We start from the raw sequence: 20,462 nt of genomic DNA on the forward strand, positions 1-20,462 counted from the left end.
AATATAACCACACTTAACACTTAACTTCTAATAAATGGTCGCTCTATTGTTATTTTATAATGTATTTTTTAAAAAGAAAATACTGTTTATTATTTGGATTTTCAAACTGAAAACATGTTTCTTCATGGGAACAGATTTGATTGATCCTCTGCAGGGAATGGGTGCCGTCAGATGCTACTGTACTTACAAAGACGCAGCTTTTGGCTTCTAAAGACATAAACTGATGGACTGGAGTGGTGGGGATTATTGTGATGTTTTTATCAGCTGTTTAGACTCTCATTCTGACGGCACCCATTCACTTCAGAGCATCCAGTGCTGAGCAAGTGATACAATTCTACATTTCTCCAAATCTGATGAAAAAAGAAACTCATATACATCTCGGATGGTCTTGAGAGTGAACACACTTTCAGCACATTTACATTTTTGGGTGAACTGTCCCTTTAAGTAAAGTAACTCTTTCAATAGGACACCAAAAGTCCATATTCTGTTAACACATGAAGCATATATTTTATTTAATAAGGTTATTGTTACAGCTGTTAGTTTCAGATGCAAATACCACAAAACAAGATCCTGAGTGAATATTAAAAATATGATTTTAAGAATATAATTAATGTAATTCTCCTTAGGAATGTAAATCCAGATAATAAACTCTGAAAATAAATGATATCTCTGTTATTTATTTATTTATAAACGTTACTATTTATAGTTTGGAAATGCAAATGAATTTAACTCAATTTTCTTTTTTTAACTGCACAGTGTTAACCCTGTTTTATTTTTGCAATAAATTATATAATAACTATATACTGTACAGTTAAACATATTTATTTAAATCTCATTTTATGTATGTTTTTAATAAATGCATTTATTATTTTATGTTTATTTTAACAGATTTTTGAATGTATTTATTTTAATCAAATATCCTCTATTTAGTATATATTTAAACCAAGTTGGATTTATTTATTAATCAAATTAAGTTTGATATAAAGTTAATTTAATCATAATTTTATTTTATTAAAAACTTTTTTTTTTTAGATCTTCACACAGGTTTTCTTTAAACTTTCCACTTTTAGCTCTGCAAACATATTTAACCCTTTTTAATTGTATGTAACCCCTTAATCCTTTTATTTTTAATTATGTAATTTATGCATTTAGCAGACGCTTTTATCCATTTTTTATTTACTCAACTGTAATATTAATAATTTATTCAAGCTGTTTAAGCGCAATTGCACTATAAGATAACAATGAAAAATATCAATATGATCTTCTAAAGTAAATTAAAAAAAAATAATAATTAACAGGTTTCACAGCAAGTTGGTCTCCATGGCAGTGTATGGTGACGTCAACTGCGCTTGGGCATAAACAAAAAAGCACACGAAACTAACATTTAAACCTATAAGCGACTAGATTTGTTCGGAAATTAAATTTCAATTTCGGAGTTAGATTAAACGGATTAAAAAAATCAGCAGACACGCAAATAGAGACACTTAAAAAATTCTGAGTCACTCACAGGATGCGTTAGCCACCAGTGGGAGTCATGGGAAATGTAGTTTTCACAGTTCTAGAATGTTAAGGCCGCAAGCAGGGGATGATGACGTGTAAAACTACAACTCCCATATATTTTCCTCTTAGCAGCCGCCGCCGTGTTGATGTTCGTGTAGTTCTATGTTGATGTTTTGGCTCAGTTTGAGAGGCGTTACGTTTAATGGTAGATTTACACAGAGGACGTTTTGCCTTCTTCCTTTTACTTTCGCTGCAGTATACCGCTAAAACAGGTAAGTGCAACATATAATGCAACTGATGCTGTTTAAATCCATCTTTATCAGACTAAAGAGACTCACTCATGTTTTGCTGTGTGATTGTTAGAGTCAATGTTTGGTATTTTACCTCAGGTTAGTTCACATGTTGAGTGTTGGGCGTTATAAATCTAATTTTAGATTATGGAAATCTCCTGCCACTATTTTATTTGCCTGAATAAGATCAACTAAGACGTATTTTGCAATAATAATCGCACACACTTGCTGTGTTTACGTAGCTATCTGTTTTTGCCTGATTATCGTTGTATTTAACAAAATCAAAGAATATTTTGTTTTTGCATCATCCATCAATCTATAACAGAGGGTTTTATAAATAAATGTAAAATATTACTTGAAAATATTTACTTTCTGTTATATTACTTAATTATATTTTTCTACTCTCTTTAGCACCGTACTGTGAAATGAAGGCCTATTAAATAAAATTTTATTTGTATTAATTAGTTATTTAAATCAAATTGAGTTAATTTTATCTTTTTATTTATTTATTTATTTATTTATGTATTTATTATTATTATTGTATTTTACATATTTCCATGGACCCTCTTTTTATTTATTTATTTATTTTTACATCTTTCCATTGTTGTCAGTTAGAAAGTCTCGATCTATAACACTAACAAGCACCTAAATATCATGAATTAGACGCTTTTGCACTCATTAAGATCTGTCAAAGCATTTCCGTATTCAGTGGTTGTGTTTGGATGATGTGATATGTGTGCAATGGCTCTGTTCTGCTTTTTTGGATGGTTAACAAACCAGAGTGTGTTATTTCTGCATGCTCTTCCTGAAAAACAAACCAGTGAAACAACCAGATGATAGTTTTGACTCAGATCTGTGGTTGTTAAAGAAATGCTTCACCCCGAAATGAAAGCTCTGACATTATTTACACATACTGTGACAGACTTTTCATGAACTCTTGCATATTGAATGCAATGGTGTATGGGTTTAAAAAAAGTTCAATGTTAAACAAGAATGCATCAGATTTCAGTGTTACTTTCAGATGAGTTTCTTTATTGTGTCTGTGATTCTTCTTGTTTGTGGAGTTTTGCAAAAGATGAATAATCATTTACCAGTGACAGGGTCAACCTGACATTGCCATCCCATAAATGAGCATTTATTACTGAGGACAACAACATCAGATGAGACTTGAAACAATGCAGTTTGCAAACTTTGCATGGCCGAATGTGTGTGTTTCTCTCTCAGTAAAAGTAAGTAACAGTCAGTAAGAGTCCATGTTTCTGTTGTGGTTATTTCTGTCCTGTAGCTGGCTGAGAGATGTCGGACAGCTCCAGTGACACAGAGTCGTCCTGTGGATGGACAGTCATTAGTAACGAGGTGATTCACCTTTTATTGCTCGGATCCTTACCCATCGGGTTTACTTTTAATCTCAGTGTGAATGCTTTATGGGAGTTATTCTGTTACAATCCTCTGCTGGGTGAAGAACACATCTAGGTCATATTTTGCTCCTAAATCTAAAAATAGAAATAATAATACATTATATTTTGCATAAAAAAACAAAGCCTATTTTTAGGACCTTTTTTTTTTTTTTTTTGCAATTTGGCATTATTTTCGTGAAAAGAGCATATTTACATATTTTTTATTGATTGAAACTCATTAGATTATTATATATTTTTTATTTTTATTTTGGGTTGAATTATTTTGAAATATGATTGTGAGATTAACTCACAATAATTTAATGATTATAAATGATAAAATGATAAAAATATACAAACACTTAAATGATGTAAATTGTAACTTGATTAAAATTATAGTTATAGTATTATAGTACAATTATAGTAAATTATAAATTCTATACATTTATATGTAAATTATATTTTTTCATGTCAATGAAGCATGTTGTTTTTCACTTCACTGTTTTTTATACTGTTTCTTAAACAAATACTTACTCTTAAAAGCTTAACACTTTTAAAGTTTACCCATTGTGTGTGTGTGTGTGTGTTTTATAGGGTTCAGATATTGAAAATCTGGGGCCGTATAACGCCGGAGAGTGTGAGGATGAAGCGGTTGGCAATGCTCTGGACATATCTGATGGTGAGGATGTTAAATGAATAAACACAAAACTATTGATGTTGTTTGGTTTGATTCTGTTGATTATATCTGATGTAGAGTGAAGGGTTAATGTGTGGTTAATCACGTGTGTCATCCGCACACAAGAGGGAAAGGATGCATGTGTAAATCCAGGAGTGGTCAAACAAGTTTGAAGTATTTGAGCTTGTGTTTTTCTTCAGCCAAGCGAGGTGAGGAGAGTTTGGGAGAGTCTTCACTAGACCTCACGCTGAAAGAGGAGGCGGAGCCGGCCCGAGAGGTGCGATTAAACCTGAGAATGACCTCCTGTTGTGTGTTAGTGTTCTGCAGAGAGGACTTTTCCAGTAATCCTGCTTAAAGAAATGGCATTTGTGTTTTCTTGCAGGCGGCTGGAGAAGAACATGTGATCCTCTGCTCCTCCAGTGAGAACTCTGACATCATCACTCTGGCGGAGTCTCAGGAGGCGGAGATTGACACGTGGGAGGAGCCTGTTGCTAAGGAGACGGAGGAGGAAGCAGGAAGTGAGGAGCTCTATCTCGGAAGCTCGTCGAGCAGCCAGTACACGTTTAGAGAGTCGGAGACAAGTGAGTTAAAAAGATGTTTACATGCAAATGAATGTCTGAATTAGCAGTGGGATTTTCTTTAGGCTCAATTTTATGAATTAAAGAAGAGAATCATGTTGGAAGATGATCGGTGTTGAGTTTGATTTTTGTTTAGATTTTTAGATTTTTTTAGCAAAACTAAGGCTGCATGATTAATTGAAATAAAACCCCAAATTAAAATAAGACTTCTGATCTATATAAGCATCTTATGATCTGGTCTTAATGGTGAAATATTACATTAGTGATATTTCTTATTTGGTTTAATATTTTTATTTAGCAACTAATAATATAATAATAATAATAATAATAATAATAAAATTGTTGTCTAAATCTAAATATTTTCTAACAGTTTTTTGTAAAAAAGTCTGACATAACTACACTTCCCATGATTCTCTTTGGTAGTGCAAGAAAGATCAAATATGCATCAATTGCACATTTCAAATGTACATAATTTGCCCTTCATTTTGTTGTACCAAGCGTCCTGTATTTGTCAATAAGTGGAATAGAAAAAATGAAATATGAAATTGCACAATGCCTTTTTTTTCTCCATTTAATATAATCAGTTGAATGCACGTTACACGGTAATTACGATTTACAGAGTTTCCGAAGTTGGAAAGAGTAGCTTTTAATTTTATTTTACACATATGTGACCTCTGACATCCATCTGACATTTGCCATTATCCTGAAAATACTTGGTGAATTCCCAAGCTGCCTGAAAAAGGGTGGTGCCGTGGTGGGAAAGTTTCAGAATTTCCTAGAAATATGTCCTGAAATTCCCAATGTGTTGATTGTCCCACCGTGTTTTCAGCTCATAAAGAAATGTTTGGGTCATATTTCAGAAATGACATGTTAGTGTTAATATTTTGAATATCTGATGTCATTTGCTTCCAACTATTTTTAGCTGCACAAAAAAAAAAAATCTAATTTTGATGCTTGATTTTGCAAATTGGTATGTCTTACCATGCTATTTTAATGAATTATCTATCTTAATTATGAACAGACTGGTTTGTAGAGCAAACAGTTTTACCGTTTACTTCATGTTTTTATTCTTCTGGTTATTTCCCTTCAGCGGCTAATGAACCGGAAGTCTTACTCATTCACAGAAAACAGCTTACTTCCACATTTATAAAAAAGGTGGACAGAAGCTTATTTCAGTTACAGAATAATAATAAAAATAGGTAATTGTTATTCTTTTTTTCTATTTGTTTTTGCAATTATGATTTAAAAAAATTTTTATGAGATATTGCAAGATAAAAAACCCACAATTGTATGTAGATACAAATGTGCAATTCTAAGAAGAAAACACTGAATTGTGAGATATAAGCGAGAAAAAAAAGTCCTGATTGTTTTTGCCATGTAAAAAAAAAAAATCTGACTTTTTTCCTTGCAATTAAGAAATATAAGACGTTAACATTTGCAAACTTATAATTATAAGAAGAAAAGTCTGAACTGTGAGATATAAACTTGCAATTGAGAAAATAGTCAAGCTGATTTCCACCAAGGCATTTAAAATAGAAAAAAATGTAATTGACACTTTTTGATCTCACCATTCTCAGTTTGTCTCTCACAATTATGATTTATATCTAAATTCTCAGATAAATAGTCTCAGTTTGTTCCAATCTCACAATTTTCAAAATGTCAGAATTGTGAGATAAAAAGTTGCAATTTCCTTTCGTTCCTTTTTTTTATTTTTTCCATGTCGAAAAATAAGCTTCCATGCATTTCTTAATAATTCGTAATAATGTAATTCTTAATTTTATTGCAAAATATAATTCTGTTTTGCGGCCGAATATGACCCACACGTTTTTATGAGTTTCATGCCCTTAATATAAGACACAAAGACATGTTAGTCTCTTTCCCGGAGCGGCAGCAGACTGGTGTTGGAGCAGATGGGGATTTTCCAGGACGCTGTGGGAATTCGGCAGCCATCTGCACAGCTCTCTCTCTCTCTCAGGTGCTGTGACATGAGACTGTGAGCGTGTTGTGATCAGCATGCTGATAAAGCTCTGAGGACCGAGAGCGTGTTTGTGAGCCATGTGGCAAAAATAGGTTCTGCCACATTAACCTTGCTGATGAAATGCCCAGCCAATGGCTGTGAGAGTAAATAACGTGTTAATGGTGTGAAAAAGCCACATTAATGTGTTTGTTTGACCTACATTTCTGCATGCTGTTAAATGTGTCGTAAATCCAGACTGTGAACTAATTCGTTTTGGGTCATTCTGTCTCAACTCATGTCTGTAACACAAGAAGTATTTTACATTTCAGCTCTTAACAATGTTTTCTTTTGGTATCTTAATTTTGAAGGCCCTATATGCTTTATTTGCAGAGAATTTGCTCCTTGAGTAAATTGTTAAATTGTATACATTTTCAGTGGACCAAATGTGGGTCACTGTGCATACGGCTGATACTTTACTTTTTTATTTTAAAGAGGAATCTCTGAAGAACAAATCACGTGGAAACTAGAAATGTATCTTCTTTCTCTCTATCAAAACAGTTGCATACCTGTCGGAGTGCCAAAAATAACATTTTTCCAAAGTTTGCGTGCGTGTTACTCGAAAAGTATTAAAGGTATCATAGTATCCTTTTAGATTTTAATTCTTAATAAATTTTTCTTTTGTAATTATCATTTTTAATGCCCTGAATAATTCAATTCCAGATATTTGGGGATGTCAATGTGACTCAGAAGTCATTTTCACCCATTTTTAGTCGTCCAAACTAAACAGTTTTCTCTTGCAACCATATTGAGATCCCAGTATCTCTGGAACTGAACCATATAGGGTCTGAAAAATGGAGAATAAAAGTGTGTTATTAATGCTCTTAACTTAAGACCAAAAATCTAAAATGGCATTAAGATATATTTAATACTTCTTGAGTTACAAAAATGCAAACTCTGGGGGGAAAAAAACTTGGAGAGAGCCTTTTTTTGTCACTGTTGGCATATAATGCAACAAAGTTTGCTAAGATCAACAGATTTTACAAATAGATCGACCGATCTCTCTGGAAAAATAACATAATTATGCTGCAGTCTTTCTAAAGTAATAAATAAAATAACAAAATCAAAAATTTGCTGAATATTGGTTGATTTGACACAAAATGACCGTTAAGTGATCAGATGCATAACTTTCACCTGCTGGACAATAAAACAGGTGTAAATAATCCTCAGTGTTTGTAGGATCTTGGTTCCTTCAGGTGTGTTTCCAGTATGCTCGAGTCATTTCCTCCGTTTGTATGAAGTATTTCCAGTAGCTTCATAGAGAATACAGAGCAGACATTCACAGTGTTAGTCCTGCAGCTGTGTTTTTGGAGCAGTCATGTGCTAGTCCGGTCGATTAGCTCGTTACGCTAGTGTAAACAGCTCTGCATGTCAAATATGTGTATTGTGAGCATGTGTTTGCTGTGAGTGAGCAGAAGTGAGTTACAGGGAACATCTTTGCACACAATGTTTGTCAGAAAGTGTGTGTGTGTGTGTGTGTATGTGCAGGTTTTGCTATTTGTTCTTGAAAATGTACAAAAAAAAAGTAAAACCTCACATAACCTTCACTGCAGGTCCTCTGCTGAGCCACTATAATGAATATGACTAAATAATGTCTCAAAATCTCATATCTATCTATCTATTAACTTACTTTTATTGTTTACTTATTGTTAATTATTTATCTCTATTTTAGTAATTTAATATTAATTTATTATATCTATCTACTTTAGTTTTTTTATTAATATATATATATATATATATATATATATATATATATATATATTACTCTTTATTTATGTATTACTGTTTAACTTTAGTTTACTAGTTTATTGTTATTTGTGTATCCAGTCATGTACATTTTGCTATTTAGTTTTATTTGCTCATTGCTATATATTTACTTATTTGCTTATTGCTGTTTAATTATGTATTTACTTATTTATATGCATGTATTTATGTATTTGCTCACTTATCGATTACTATTTAAATGTTATATTACTTATATGTTAACTTTTTTGCCGTGTATGTATTGCTATTTATTTACTTTTGGCAATTTATTTATTTATATTTGTTATTTACCGCTGTTTATTTATTTCACACTTCCCGGTGGTAATTATAATTAGCTTCATTTAAGAACAACAGACGTCAGTGAGACGTCAGCACCATGCGTGTGTGTGTGTGTGTGTGTGTGTGTGTGTGAGTGTATGTGTATTAATTCCTCTGGGCTTTGTGTGTTTTTATCTGTACTCAGTTTTCCCAGTGGATCAGCCCGTGCAGCGAGACGGTGGTAACAGCAGCAGTGAGGATGAGGATGAGGAGGGTGAGGTGAAGGTCAGTCCTGTGGTGAGGAGACGCAGAGTGAGGAGGAGCACCGCTGGCTCAGAGCCTGGAGACCCTCAGGGGCCCCACAGGAGACAAGAGGAGGTGCTGCGTCTCAAAACAACTCATCATCCAAGCATTCACTCCCTACAAACCAGATATAGCTCCGAGAGGACCACAATACAATTACGTTCATTTTACTTTAACATAATACTTTAGGTGTATTAATCTGCATCTGATAATGTTACTACATGACAGATATGAATTCATTATCATGCTTTCACTTGAAAAACAATCATAGTAGGGTTGCACAATTGATCGAATTTCTATTCGCGAGAACAATTACAGAAGCTTCGTAATCCTTCAAAGCAGAGATTAATCGTTCAAAGTCCTCTCATGTTATTCTGCATGCTTATTTTTCTTTCTACATGTTATATTAAGGGTTTTTCCATTGGTTTAGTTTTAGTATAACATTATAATACCATGCATATTTTTACCTTTTTATTTAAAGAAGAAGCAAAGCTGATGTATAGTTAACATTTGAGGCTTAATAGTATAGAAGAGCATTCAAAGTTTTTCAGTTAGAGTTTTGAGCTTGTTATTTTCATATAGAAATATGGCATGCAGTTGCTTTAAACAAAGGTGTAAACATCATTCATTTAATCAAAATTAATTGTTCCAATTACAGTTTCAAAGGAATTATTGACATTTATGATTTTTGTCATAATCATGCAGCCCTAAATCCTAGTATACATTTTTTTTCAATAATTTGTTTTTGTTTTCTAATTTTAGATTTTAGTGTATCTTTAGTAGATTTTTTTATTTTGTAATTATATATATTATTTATTTTTTCAGTTTTCTTAATTTAATACATTAAGTTAACTAAATGAAAATGAGAAATATTCCCTAGACAACTTAATTTTATTAGATTTCCGTTAAATGATAAAATAAATATTCATGATTTATGGTTTACTCATGATTATTTATTACAATGGCTTACAAATAACAGTGTGTACTGCACTGTTTTTAATGTAAATAGATAACATTATATATTGTATATTTTATTTAAAAAAAAAAAAAATTGGGCTGGAAACGATGGACATATTTGATGCAACACATCACTCATTTGTTTAAACCTGTTAACACTATTCAGCCAAGATTTTCTGAAATCATTCTGGCATGTTCCACACAAGCTCATTAATGTTAGTCGGCCCCAGCATTAATCGTGCATGTGCTGAAATACTGCATGTAATTCTCCATCAGGCTGTTGAGGGGGTCGCAGCTCATCCGGAGGGCCGTGCTGCTCGGCACGATCTGGGTCCCGTCAGCGGCACCCTGAACAAATGCATCCTGCTAGCACTTCTAATCGCCATCAGCATGGGCTTCGGACACTTCTATGGTGAGCAGAAACATCTCGTCTGTCTTATTCACATGCTCTTCTCATTAACCCTCAAAATGAACATCATTTTTACAATGATCTTTTAAGAGATATAACCATTTAATACATTTTTTGGATCATTATGGTATGTAGGTGTCAACTTTGCAAAAACCTTTGATTAATTACCTGTTAAATCAAATTGATTTCAAAACTTTTGTAAAATAAATTAAGCCTTTTCCTCATATCTCACGCTTTTGGGACTGAATTTTGCTGAATTAATGCATGATTTTTATTTTCATCTGAAAGTGTCAGATTATTGTAGTAAAATGAATTTATTTGGGTCAAAAACTTTTCAGAGTAACATTTATGTTGTTTTTGATTTTATTATTACTTTTTTTTTATTAATATGTGGGGTGTGCGTGCAACCATGAGTTAAATTGCATTCATTCTAATGGGTTAATACAGGTAATTCTCAGTTTATATGTTCTTATAAATTTCATACGGGCATATATTCAAATAAGATTTCTCATAAATATTGAAAAAAATATTTATGTATTTTGCTTCATAGTTTTTTGTGTTTTGGTTCATATGTAATTTTTAAATTTCAATGCATTTCTTTTTATTTAAAAATGAACGGCAGTAAAAACATGGTAACATTCAAAACTTAATGAGAAGTTGCTTATCAGATACAGTATGGTTTTAGTTAAAAAATATTAAGTTATGCAATGAGTCCTCTGTGTTTAATCAGACCTGGAATGCAAAAATTGTATAACCTACAGATTATAAATGAATTATAAGGGATTAAATGATCTGAAGTGGAATTTGAGGAGTATCCTGAAGATTGTGATTTTCCTACTGAACCTGTGTCTGTGTGTGTGTCTGTGTTTGTTTGTGTGTGTGTGTGTGTGTGTGTGTGTGTGTGTGCACTCCAGGCACAGTCCAGATCCAGGAAAGGCAGAGGATCGTGGAAAAGAGTCGCATAAATGAGCTGGAAGCGCCGTGTAAGAGAGAGCTGGATGTTGTAAGTAAGGTCCATCAATCACAATCTCTTCACTGCTCTCTGTGTTTTCTGATTTCTCCTGTCGTTCTCATTGGTGAACTTTCTTTCAGCTTTTATTGTCCTGTATGATAATTTCCTCTCAGATTCAGCTTTAGATGCTGCGATTCAGTGTCTTTTGTCTTACGTTTGTACTTGTTTTGTCATTTAAATCATTGTTGGGCTTGTTTACATTCCCTGGCTCAGTCTGTTATTCCAAATGATTAATCTTTCATAATTCTTAACTAGTTTTATGTAGTTTTAGATGAGCATTGCATATGATTTTATTTATTTCTGAAGCAGTTTATACTTTTAATCAAAGAAGAATGCATTAATTGATTTAAAGCAGTAAAGTTATGAAAGTTTTCTTTTTCAAATAAATGCAGTTCTTTTGAACTTTCTGTTGGCTGCTGAAAATTCAGCTTTGCATCACAGAAATAAATTAAATTTTACAATATATTCACATAGAAAACAGTAATTTTATATTTTAATAATATTTTACTATTTTACTGCACTTTTGATCAAATAAATGCAGCCTTTGTGACCAGAAGAGATTTTAACAAACATTAAACAAGTCTTACCGACTTTGAAGAGTAGAGAGGTTTTTCCCGGGCGTCGTTCTCACGTCAGTCTCCATACGTTTAGGAAGTGGTTGAGAATCTCAAGGAAGACCTAGAGGAAAAGCAAGACATGGTGATGTCCCTCATGAACGTCATGGATAAGATAACTAAAGAAAACCAGCATCTCAGAGTCAAACAGGAAGAGTTACAGGTAACCTGAATGCATTATTGTTTCCTCTCAAAATCTCAAAAAAATGTTTAAGGGGAGCGACGGAAACAAAATTCACCAGTTATTATATCTGTCAGTGTTGTTCTAGTATCATTGAGTTCAGAATAGTTAGTTTACTTAAAAAGTGTAACTGTAGACTGCTTAAAAAAAAAAACATCCTTCAGGAAATGACATAATTTATCACAGGTTTCCCAAACGGGTTCATGAATTAATTTATATATATATATATATATATATATATATATATATATATATATATATATATATATATATATATATATATATATATATATATATATATATATATATATATATATATATATATAGATGTATATTTTGTAGTATTCCTTGGTTTTATTAGACAATGATTTTATTCCACTAAAGTTATTTTAGTACATCAAGCAAACAGGGGAAGTGTTGCTTTTTTGTTAGTTTAAATAAAATAAACATTAGTTTAAAAATTAAATATATAAAAGAACATTACACATTTTCATTTTGTTTAATCCGATGTTCTAAAATGACTGAAAACAAATTTATAACAACTATATAGACATTAAAAAAAAAGCAATATTTTATAACAATGACAAAAGCACGCAACAAAAATGCGAATTCAAAACTACTAAAATATATATATATATATATATATATATATATACAATTATAATACTATCTCAATTATATTTAAAAAAACACTGGCTGAAGTAAGATATATTCATTAATTAATTTTTTATTGTTTAATAACCCTGCTGGTTGTATCTACCTTATTGTTAATATAAGAGCAGGTGAATATGCGAGACTTCTAGTTATTCTACTTGTACACAAACAGTACGTTATGCTGCCTTATCGTGTTATTTTCATGATATGCTTTTAGTTATTTACCTAAAGCTAATGAATCGGAAGTCGGAAGCACATTAAAATAATAGCATAATTCCACGATCTAACATAAAGTGCATACTTTAAAAATTCATGGGAAATGGCCACAGTAACAGTTCAGCTTCCTGTTTGAAAACGCAGGCCCAAAGACAGGATTTATACGTGCAACTGACGCAAACCAAAAGCCAAATGGAGTCTCGGCAGAAAGACCTGACCACGGAGAACCAGCATCTCAAAATCACTCTGGAGCGAGAAGAAGCGTCTCTTTCGGCCCTTCAGGAGGAGCTGAGGTCTCTGCGGGGACAGATACGAGAGTTAGAGGAGCGAGGAGCCGGGGCCGACTCCATCCTGTCCCAAAACCAGCGACTGAAGGGCCACCTACAGGAGGAGAAACAGAAAGCACGCAGCTTCATGAGCCAACGGGAAGCGCTGATGGCCGAAGCCCAGGAGCTGCGGAAAGAGCTCGATAGGGAACGGAAAGTGACGGACAAGCTGAAGGAGGAACTGGAGGAAATTAGGAAAGAGGAGGACATCGAGAGCAAGACGGATCCCGAGAACGAAGAACTGCAGGCACGACTTCATGAGCTCGAGAACAAGTTGAAGTTCGAGCAGCAGCGCTCCGATCTTTGGGAAAGACTGTACGTGGAATCGAAGGAGGAGAGAGCGAAGGGCGACCGGGACGTGAAGACCAAGATTCCCAAGAACGGGATGTTGGGAAAAGTGAAGGAAACCTTCGACGCTGTGAAGAACTCCACTAAGGAGTTTGTGCACCATCACAAGGAGCAGATCAAGAAAGCCAAAGAGGCGGTGAAGGAAAACCTCCGGAAGTTTTCCGACTCGGTTAAATCTACGTTCAGACATTTTAAAGACTCCGCTTCGAATGTCTTCAGGCATCACAAGAGGTTTCACGACGCCAAACCCGAGCATCACCCGTTTCACCAGGAGCAAGGAAACAAGCGCGCCGAAGACTGGCAGCCGCAGAAACCTTTACATCCTCGCAAATCAACCAGCGACTCCAGCGTTCACGCCGATCGCAACACGCGCAAACCCGGCGCTCAGAGAGACCACAGCACCATGGGACAGAAAACGCCGCCCAAAGGCTGTTCGGGAGTGTTCGACTGCGCCTATCAGGAGTCCATGAGTCTGTTCAACAAAGCCATGGATCCCATCCGCGCCGACGAGTTCAACGAGCTCCTGCGAAGCTATTTGCAGAAAGAAGTGGTGCACTTCCACCACTGGAGGGAGCTGGAGAGCTTCATCGAGAATTTCTTCCATAACGGCGTCTTCATTCACGACCAGATGCTGTTTACGGACTTCGTGAGTGGCGTTGAGGATTACCTCGAGGAAATGGATGAGTATCACAGCCTCAGCGACGATGTGTTCGAGGACCTGGACGACTACATATACCGCCACATATTCGGAGATACCTATTTAAAATACTTTGGGCCAAGGTAAGCTGTTTTGTGGTGTCAAAATAATCTTATTTAGAGATCCAGAAAGTGGAATTATAATCTAACTCTGCATAATTTGCATATGATTTCATTTTATTTATGAGAACTTCATGCTTAATTAAGCTCCGCCCCTCATTTACTAATGCCTGATTCATGTTATTTTTATTTTTTTAAATTAAAGACATTGTTAAATTATGCAGTGATGTGCTTTAAACGTTTCTTGAACTAGTGATGCTAAAAAAGGCGGAACATTTCAAGAAAGTTTCCAAAACTTTCCAGAAATTTTGGAAACTTTACAAGATTTTTTTGTGTGGAAATTTCAGGATTTTCCTGAAAGTTTTGGAAACTTTTCCACTTCTTTGCACCACTATCTACAACACATTCCCTATGGCAACTTTAATAATTATCAACACTTAAATGATCTGAATCCACATGCAAATTAAATTAAGTAACACTACTGATTTACTTTTAGTGTTTATTTATTTTAGTGTTTTTTATATAGTATTGTATTTATTAACATTTTGAATTAGCATTTATTCAATATTTTCTGTTTCTATTTTAAGTAATTTTGTGCTTTTGTCATTTCTATTTAACGTTTCTATTTCATTTGTAAAATTCTACAAAATATCATTTAATTTATTTCTATAAAATTTTTTTATTTCTAATAATTCTTCAACTTAAAATGACTTTATTTTAGTTAGTTTTCAAAGCAACATCACAGCAAGCTATGTCTATAGGTATGATTTTTGTGTTTTAATCTTAAAATAAATAAATTAGCCTACATTTTGGCTAATTTATTTATTTTAAGATTAAAACACACACCAGTTTTAATTTAGTTCAGTTCGAGAACAGACACTACAATTAAATATTAAGATTTAGTTTCAAAATTAAATGCAGTAGCTTTTGATTGCCAATATTTTGGATTTTGAATTTTGCAAGTTTTTTTTTTACATTAGTTTCTTATTTATTTGGTCCGACAGTGTTTCCTGATTTTTACTGTATTTAAACTTAGCGTAATTTATTTATTTTATTTTACATCAAGGTGTATGCCGAGCCTCCAAACATATTCATTTAGCTAATAAACATTCTCAGTTTCTTATTTATTTATTTTTTAATATATTTAAACTTTGTGTAAATTATTTATTTTATATTAGGCCCGTAGCATGGTGTATTTACATTCGGTTTGTTAACAAAAGTTCTGTTTTGTTGTTTTTGTCCATTTAAGCAATGGATTGCTATAATTTAAATACTTAGTAAGTTATTTAAAAGAGAGGAAAAGAGGGAGTCACAACCCTAATATAGACATGTATACAGACATATATACTTATATTAAAATGTAAAAGCTTGTCTGATAACCCTGTTGGTCTCTGTTGCTTCTCTGTCTGTAGGTCTGAAAAACAGTAGAGTCTGCATGTACACACGCATGAGTCAACCACGTATGAGGCTTTGTGGCAAACCCTAAACAATGTCCTGTTTGTAAATTTGCAGTCGACCCTTCAAAGGGCCGGGGTCAAAGGGCAAGGCGTGGCGTCACTGTCAGCGGCTACAGAGGAAGCAACATCAGCCCCGCCCTCGCCCTCAAAGAGCCAAGAAATGGAGCCAATCAGGACGCGACCCCAACCGACAGTTCGCAGATGTCAAAATAGAGCTGGGTCCCATGCCCTTCGATCCCAAATATTAGAAGAAACATTTTAGTTCTTCTCAATATGGCTCCTAATTTGTTTGTTTTGTCTAGGAGAAGGTTCGAGAAAGCTTTGGTTTCACCTTTTCAGTCATTTTTATTGCACAGTGTAAATGTTCCAATGCTGGTTGAATGATTTTTTTAGCAGATTAGAATTAATTCTAGGTATTATTGAGGCATATTTATGTTTCCCATTCCCTGAAGTTATGCAAAAAGATTTGGAAGTTAATATAAGAATGTTTAAATTATTTTGATTTGGATTACTTGCGCACACACACACACACACACAATTTTAATTCATTATTAATGTTTCTAAACAAAAAACTTGATGTGTTTAATTTTGCTTCGGACCAAATAACCAATCAGAAAACATGATATTGAAATTCTTTTCATCTCAAAAGTTCAGTAGATTTGAAAGAGTTGAAAACATTGCTCTTTGTTATAAAAATACCTTTGAAGTAATCTTGTTTGAAGAGTTTCTGCCGTAGCGGTTTTATTTAAACATGCAAATCAGTAGAAGGTGTGATTTAAGATTTAGTTTCAATCCGCACTAGTTAGTGCACTATTTCCCCCCTCTTTTTCTCAACTGTGTTGCTCTCAGCTTAATTACATTCCTTGTTTGGAAACGTCTTTAATGTAATTGAACACAAATGCACTTAAGCTGCTTAATGTTGCACTTAAAAGTCTAGAATAAAAGTCTTTCACTGCTTCACTGATGATTGTCCTCCTGCTTTGAGCTGAAATAGACCTAGATCTTACAAAGCACTGGTGAGCGTGAAATAAAAAAGATTAACAAAACAAAACTCTTTATTTAAGTTTGAGATCGGTTGTACAGCTCCAAAAAATGCAACTTTATGTAGTCTTCAGTTCAGATCTTATATAAGTGTAATTGTACAAACGTCCAGCTTTATCTTAAGCTTCTCATGTCAAATCTTGACTGATTTTTATCAAATAAACATCAGAATAACTGCAGTAATATTTCCAGATGAACACTTACTGGACTGAAGCATCTTAAATTCACTTGATTCTCCATCAATCATGTTTTGGAAAAATCAGTGAGTGTTAAATCTGATCATCAGGCTTTTAAAATAACTTTTTGTATTGCACTGCATCATATATTTTGAAACTGACACCTTCATATATAATGCATTGTAATTAATTTTTAATGCATTAATTATGCACCTTATAATGCATTGTACGGTCTCATAATTAATAATAACTACAGTTAAAATACATCACGATTCTTATCTAATCACTTTCTCACCTTTAGAATGTATAATGCATTTGACAAACAACCAATTTCAGATTCAACAAAGGAATCTGCAGATATTAAAATGCATTTTAAATATTGCAATAGTTAATTATGAAAAGATATAATGAATTATAACAAATCATGCATACCTTAATAATGCATTACCGTCCACCATATAAATAAACCAATATAAATATCAGCACCTGCACCTTATTGCATATTTTTGCTCAGTTTGGCCCTTTGAATAATAGTAAGATGTTTTTAAATTTAAATTAACTTTATGCATTTAGCAGACGCTTTTATCCAAAGCGACTTACAGTGCATTCAGGCTATACATTTTTACATATCATGTTTTTACTACATATTCTCCCGATATCAGACTATATGAGCTATAAAAGCCTAATATATACCAAAAATGACTTACAGCTTCCCTAAATACACGCCTGTCAATGCAAATATGAGAAGACCTTCAGAAGGCTTTCAAAAACACACCAAAATGGCTAAATGTTCATGCACTCACTGCTAAATATCATACAGAATGGCAGCACTGGATAAACAAAACAAAGCTCCTTGTGTGCAAGCAAACTGCAAAAACATATTTAATGAGCTAAATAAAATGCTTGTCTAATGCTATCTCTGTATACACTTCCAGTCAAAATGTTTGGAATCAGTAAGACTTTTAATGTTTTTTAAAGAAGACTCATTACTTATTTAATAAAAAAATATAGACTCATATTTCAGCAGGAAACAGTGGTTTGGAGTTAAAAACGTCTTAATGCTGGATTTGTTTCAGCTTTTGTCTTCTCCAGATGTTAACTGATGGACTGGAGTGCTGAGGATTACTGTGATGTTTTTATCAGCTGTTTGCACTCTCAGTCTGACGGCACCCATTCACTGCAGAGACACTGATGCAATGCTGCATTTCTCCAGATCTGATGAAGAAACTCTTGGATGGTACATTTTCAGCAATTTTTCAATTTTGGGTGAACCATTCCTTTAAGATTTTCATCTTGTCCATACTGTCCAAGTGAGTTATATGTTAGGGATCTTATTTGCAGAGTATTATATTCAAGCTAAATGAATTCTACAGCTCTGTGCATGAAAAAGGATATGCAAAGACCATTCGGTGGGGAATCCCCAGCTACTGTCAGTACTCATGATGGCCAATATAACGCTGATTTATATTTAGATAATGCTGTTTAACTTTTCATTTTGAAATAAAACTATTTAAATATATTTTTAAATTTTTTTAGCACGTGGAAATTAGGATGTTGTGAGTAGAATCTACTTAATCGTCATAATAATCATGTCTTAATCTTAATAATCCTGAATAATAAAATGCATTGTTATACATATGTTTTGATTTCGGGTTACCTGAACAGTATTTTATTTCTGTTTGGTGATTCATTTAGTCATTTCAACTGGGTGAACACAGTGTACACAGAATTTATTAAGAAAATTACAGTACTTATTTGAATAATCATGTTACAGGTCTTATAATTTAACATGCCTTATTCTATTTTCTGTTAGTAACTCGAACCGCGTTTGTTCATTTTGAGACGCATTTAATGGGAGCAGTTGTTACTTGAATGTGGAAAGAAACGAGGTTTATTTCCGGGTTTGGGTGGTGACGTCGCGCACGACCTCATGAATATTTAATGAGTACATAACAACAGAATTTTAACGCTAAACAGTTAATAATTTTAAAGGTTTTTCAGGATTTATATAAATGGTGTTTGACCCGTCTTGTTATAAGCATATGTAAAAAAAAAAAAAAAGTGAAATGCGAAAATGTAAGTCGCATTTGTCTTGCGCGAGTTGCTGTGGTATTAATTAGCTACAATAAATTAAGTTATACACGTGTTGAATTTTATCGAATTTCGTCATCCATATTTTGTATTTGTGCAGTTCATTTATGCATACATACTCAAAAGACTGTAAACAGCATGTATACAACACTATATGATAAACAAAATGCCATGAGTACAGTCTTTTCTCTTTTCAATCAGTGGTATGTTTAGTTTCTCTTATTGAGTCTTCATGACAGAGGATCATGTCTGGAAGAAGGGTTAACTTTAATCAGATTGCATTTGCTACTCTGGTTGGAGAGGTGGTAGGTGTGTATATATATATATATATATACAGTCACCCAGAAAACCTCCATCTGCACCAGATCAAGACCTCAAGTCTGACCCAGAGGAGCAGAGAGCGGAAACTACACAACAAGCACAGCAAGATGCATCTGCAGCCAAAAACTGATGTCAAACAAGAGTCTGTGCAGGAGTCTGAATGTGCCTGTGTTAAATGCTTGTTATTTCCATATTCTTGAGAAATGCTGTCACTAAAAGATCCTTAATAAATGCCGTATTGAGTCTGCAAAAATCTGAATCTGCGAGATGTTTAATATTTAAAAATAAATTAAAACAATTTGTAAAATAATAAAATAAGTAATGGTAATTTTGTAAAAAGTAATGATAAAAAGTCACAAAATGAAAATGATATATAATTTTTTTTTAAATAAACAAATATGAAATGAAAATCGGATCCCCTTAAAAATCAACAAATAAAAAATTATAAAATAAATCATTTTGATATAATTAAAAAAAAATCCATTACAATTTAATTTAAAAATATAAATAAAATTAAAAAAAGGATAGTTAATTTTTATTTCAGTATAATTAAACAAATAAAATTAATAAAGAGGTATAACATGAGCTTTTCTCAACAGTGTTTATATGATGTTGAGACTCATTAATTATCTCTAACATAATATGCAAACATCAATTAATGTGGAAGAAGACAACCCAGTATATAAAGAACCAAAGAGATTGTTTTTAACAATGTAAATTGTCATGTTGACATTTTACACCACCAGATGTCAGTACACACTCACTTACAGCTTTGAAAGAGCTCAACCTGTTGCACAATTTGTGCCTAATTTACAACATTAAAATATGCAGAAACTACTAGTTAAATCAATGTAAAGCTTTTTTCGTGCGTTCTCGAGAGAAGAATTTGTGCAAAGGAACTCATCCTACTATGGCGAATGCTTAGCTCATGAATATTAAGCACGCAACGTGACGCTCAACCGACAATCCTTCCTGATTGGCTGAGAGGCAGACGATTTGCATGGTGGAGGCTGGGCTCATGATTATTAATTACGTTACTTTCACGGTGGTCTCTCCAGAAAGGACTTTAAGAAACGTCAGCGCTGCCTAATTAATATTCATAAGCGGAGCACGGGAAGTATTGCGT

The 20,462-nt window shown here is 33.3% G+C and overlaps 1 protein-coding gene across 4 annotated transcripts; it reads left to right on the forward strand.

Annotated features, from left to right (window-relative positions):
• Positions 1 to 1,618: 1,618 nt before the first annotated feature.
• LOC127934171 (cell cycle progression protein 1) lies at positions 1,619 to 16,667 on the forward strand. Of its 4 annotated transcripts, none has more exons than XM_052531376.1 (12): positions 1,619 to 1,772; positions 3,076 to 3,146; positions 3,779 to 3,863; positions 4,061 to 4,137; positions 4,243 to 4,441; positions 6,330 to 6,413; positions 8,680 to 8,852; positions 10,011 to 10,146; positions 11,058 to 11,146; positions 11,807 to 11,932; positions 12,965 to 14,274; positions 15,763 to 16,667. In XM_052531376.1, exons 2-12 carry the CDS (start codon positions 3,087 to 3,089, stop codon positions 15,953 to 15,955), a joined length of 2,532 nt encoding a protein of 843 aa, XP_052387336.1. In that variant the 5' UTR covers positions 1,619 to 1,772; positions 3,076 to 3,086; the 3' UTR covers positions 15,956 to 16,667. The 4 variants fall into 4 exon arrangements, with proteins under 4 accessions (XP_052387336.1, XP_052387337.1, XP_052387340.1 ...); XM_052531377.1 differs by having other exon boundaries at positions 6,333 to 6,413; XM_052531380.1 differs by having other exon boundaries at positions 15,663 to 15,906.
• Positions 16,668 to 20,462: the final 3,795 nt, after the last annotated feature.

This window comes from Carassius gibelio, chromosome A18 (assembly GCF_023724105.1).
Source record: "Carassius gibelio isolate Cgi1373 ecotype wild population from Czech Republic chromosome A18, carGib1.2-hapl.c, whole genome shotgun sequence".
In the NCBI taxonomy this organism is placed as follows: domain Eukaryota; kingdom Metazoa; phylum Chordata; class Actinopteri; order Cypriniformes; family Cyprinidae; genus Carassius; species Carassius gibelio.

Excerpts from the sequence above, each read along its gene's own strand:
- LOC127934171 (XM_052531376.1), top strand. The coding sequence starts at position 3,087 with ATGTCGGACAGCTCCAGTGACACAGAGTCGTCCTGTGGATGGACAGTC. Across the intron at positions 3,147-3,778 it reads GGACAGTCATTAGTAACGAG|GGTTCAGATATTGAAAATCT; the intron begins GTGATTCACCTT and ends TGTGTTTTATAG. Across the intron at positions 14,275-15,762 it reads TTAAAATACTTTGGGCCAAG|TCGACCCTTCAAAGGGCCGG; the intron begins GTAAGCTGTTTT and ends GTAAATTTGCAG.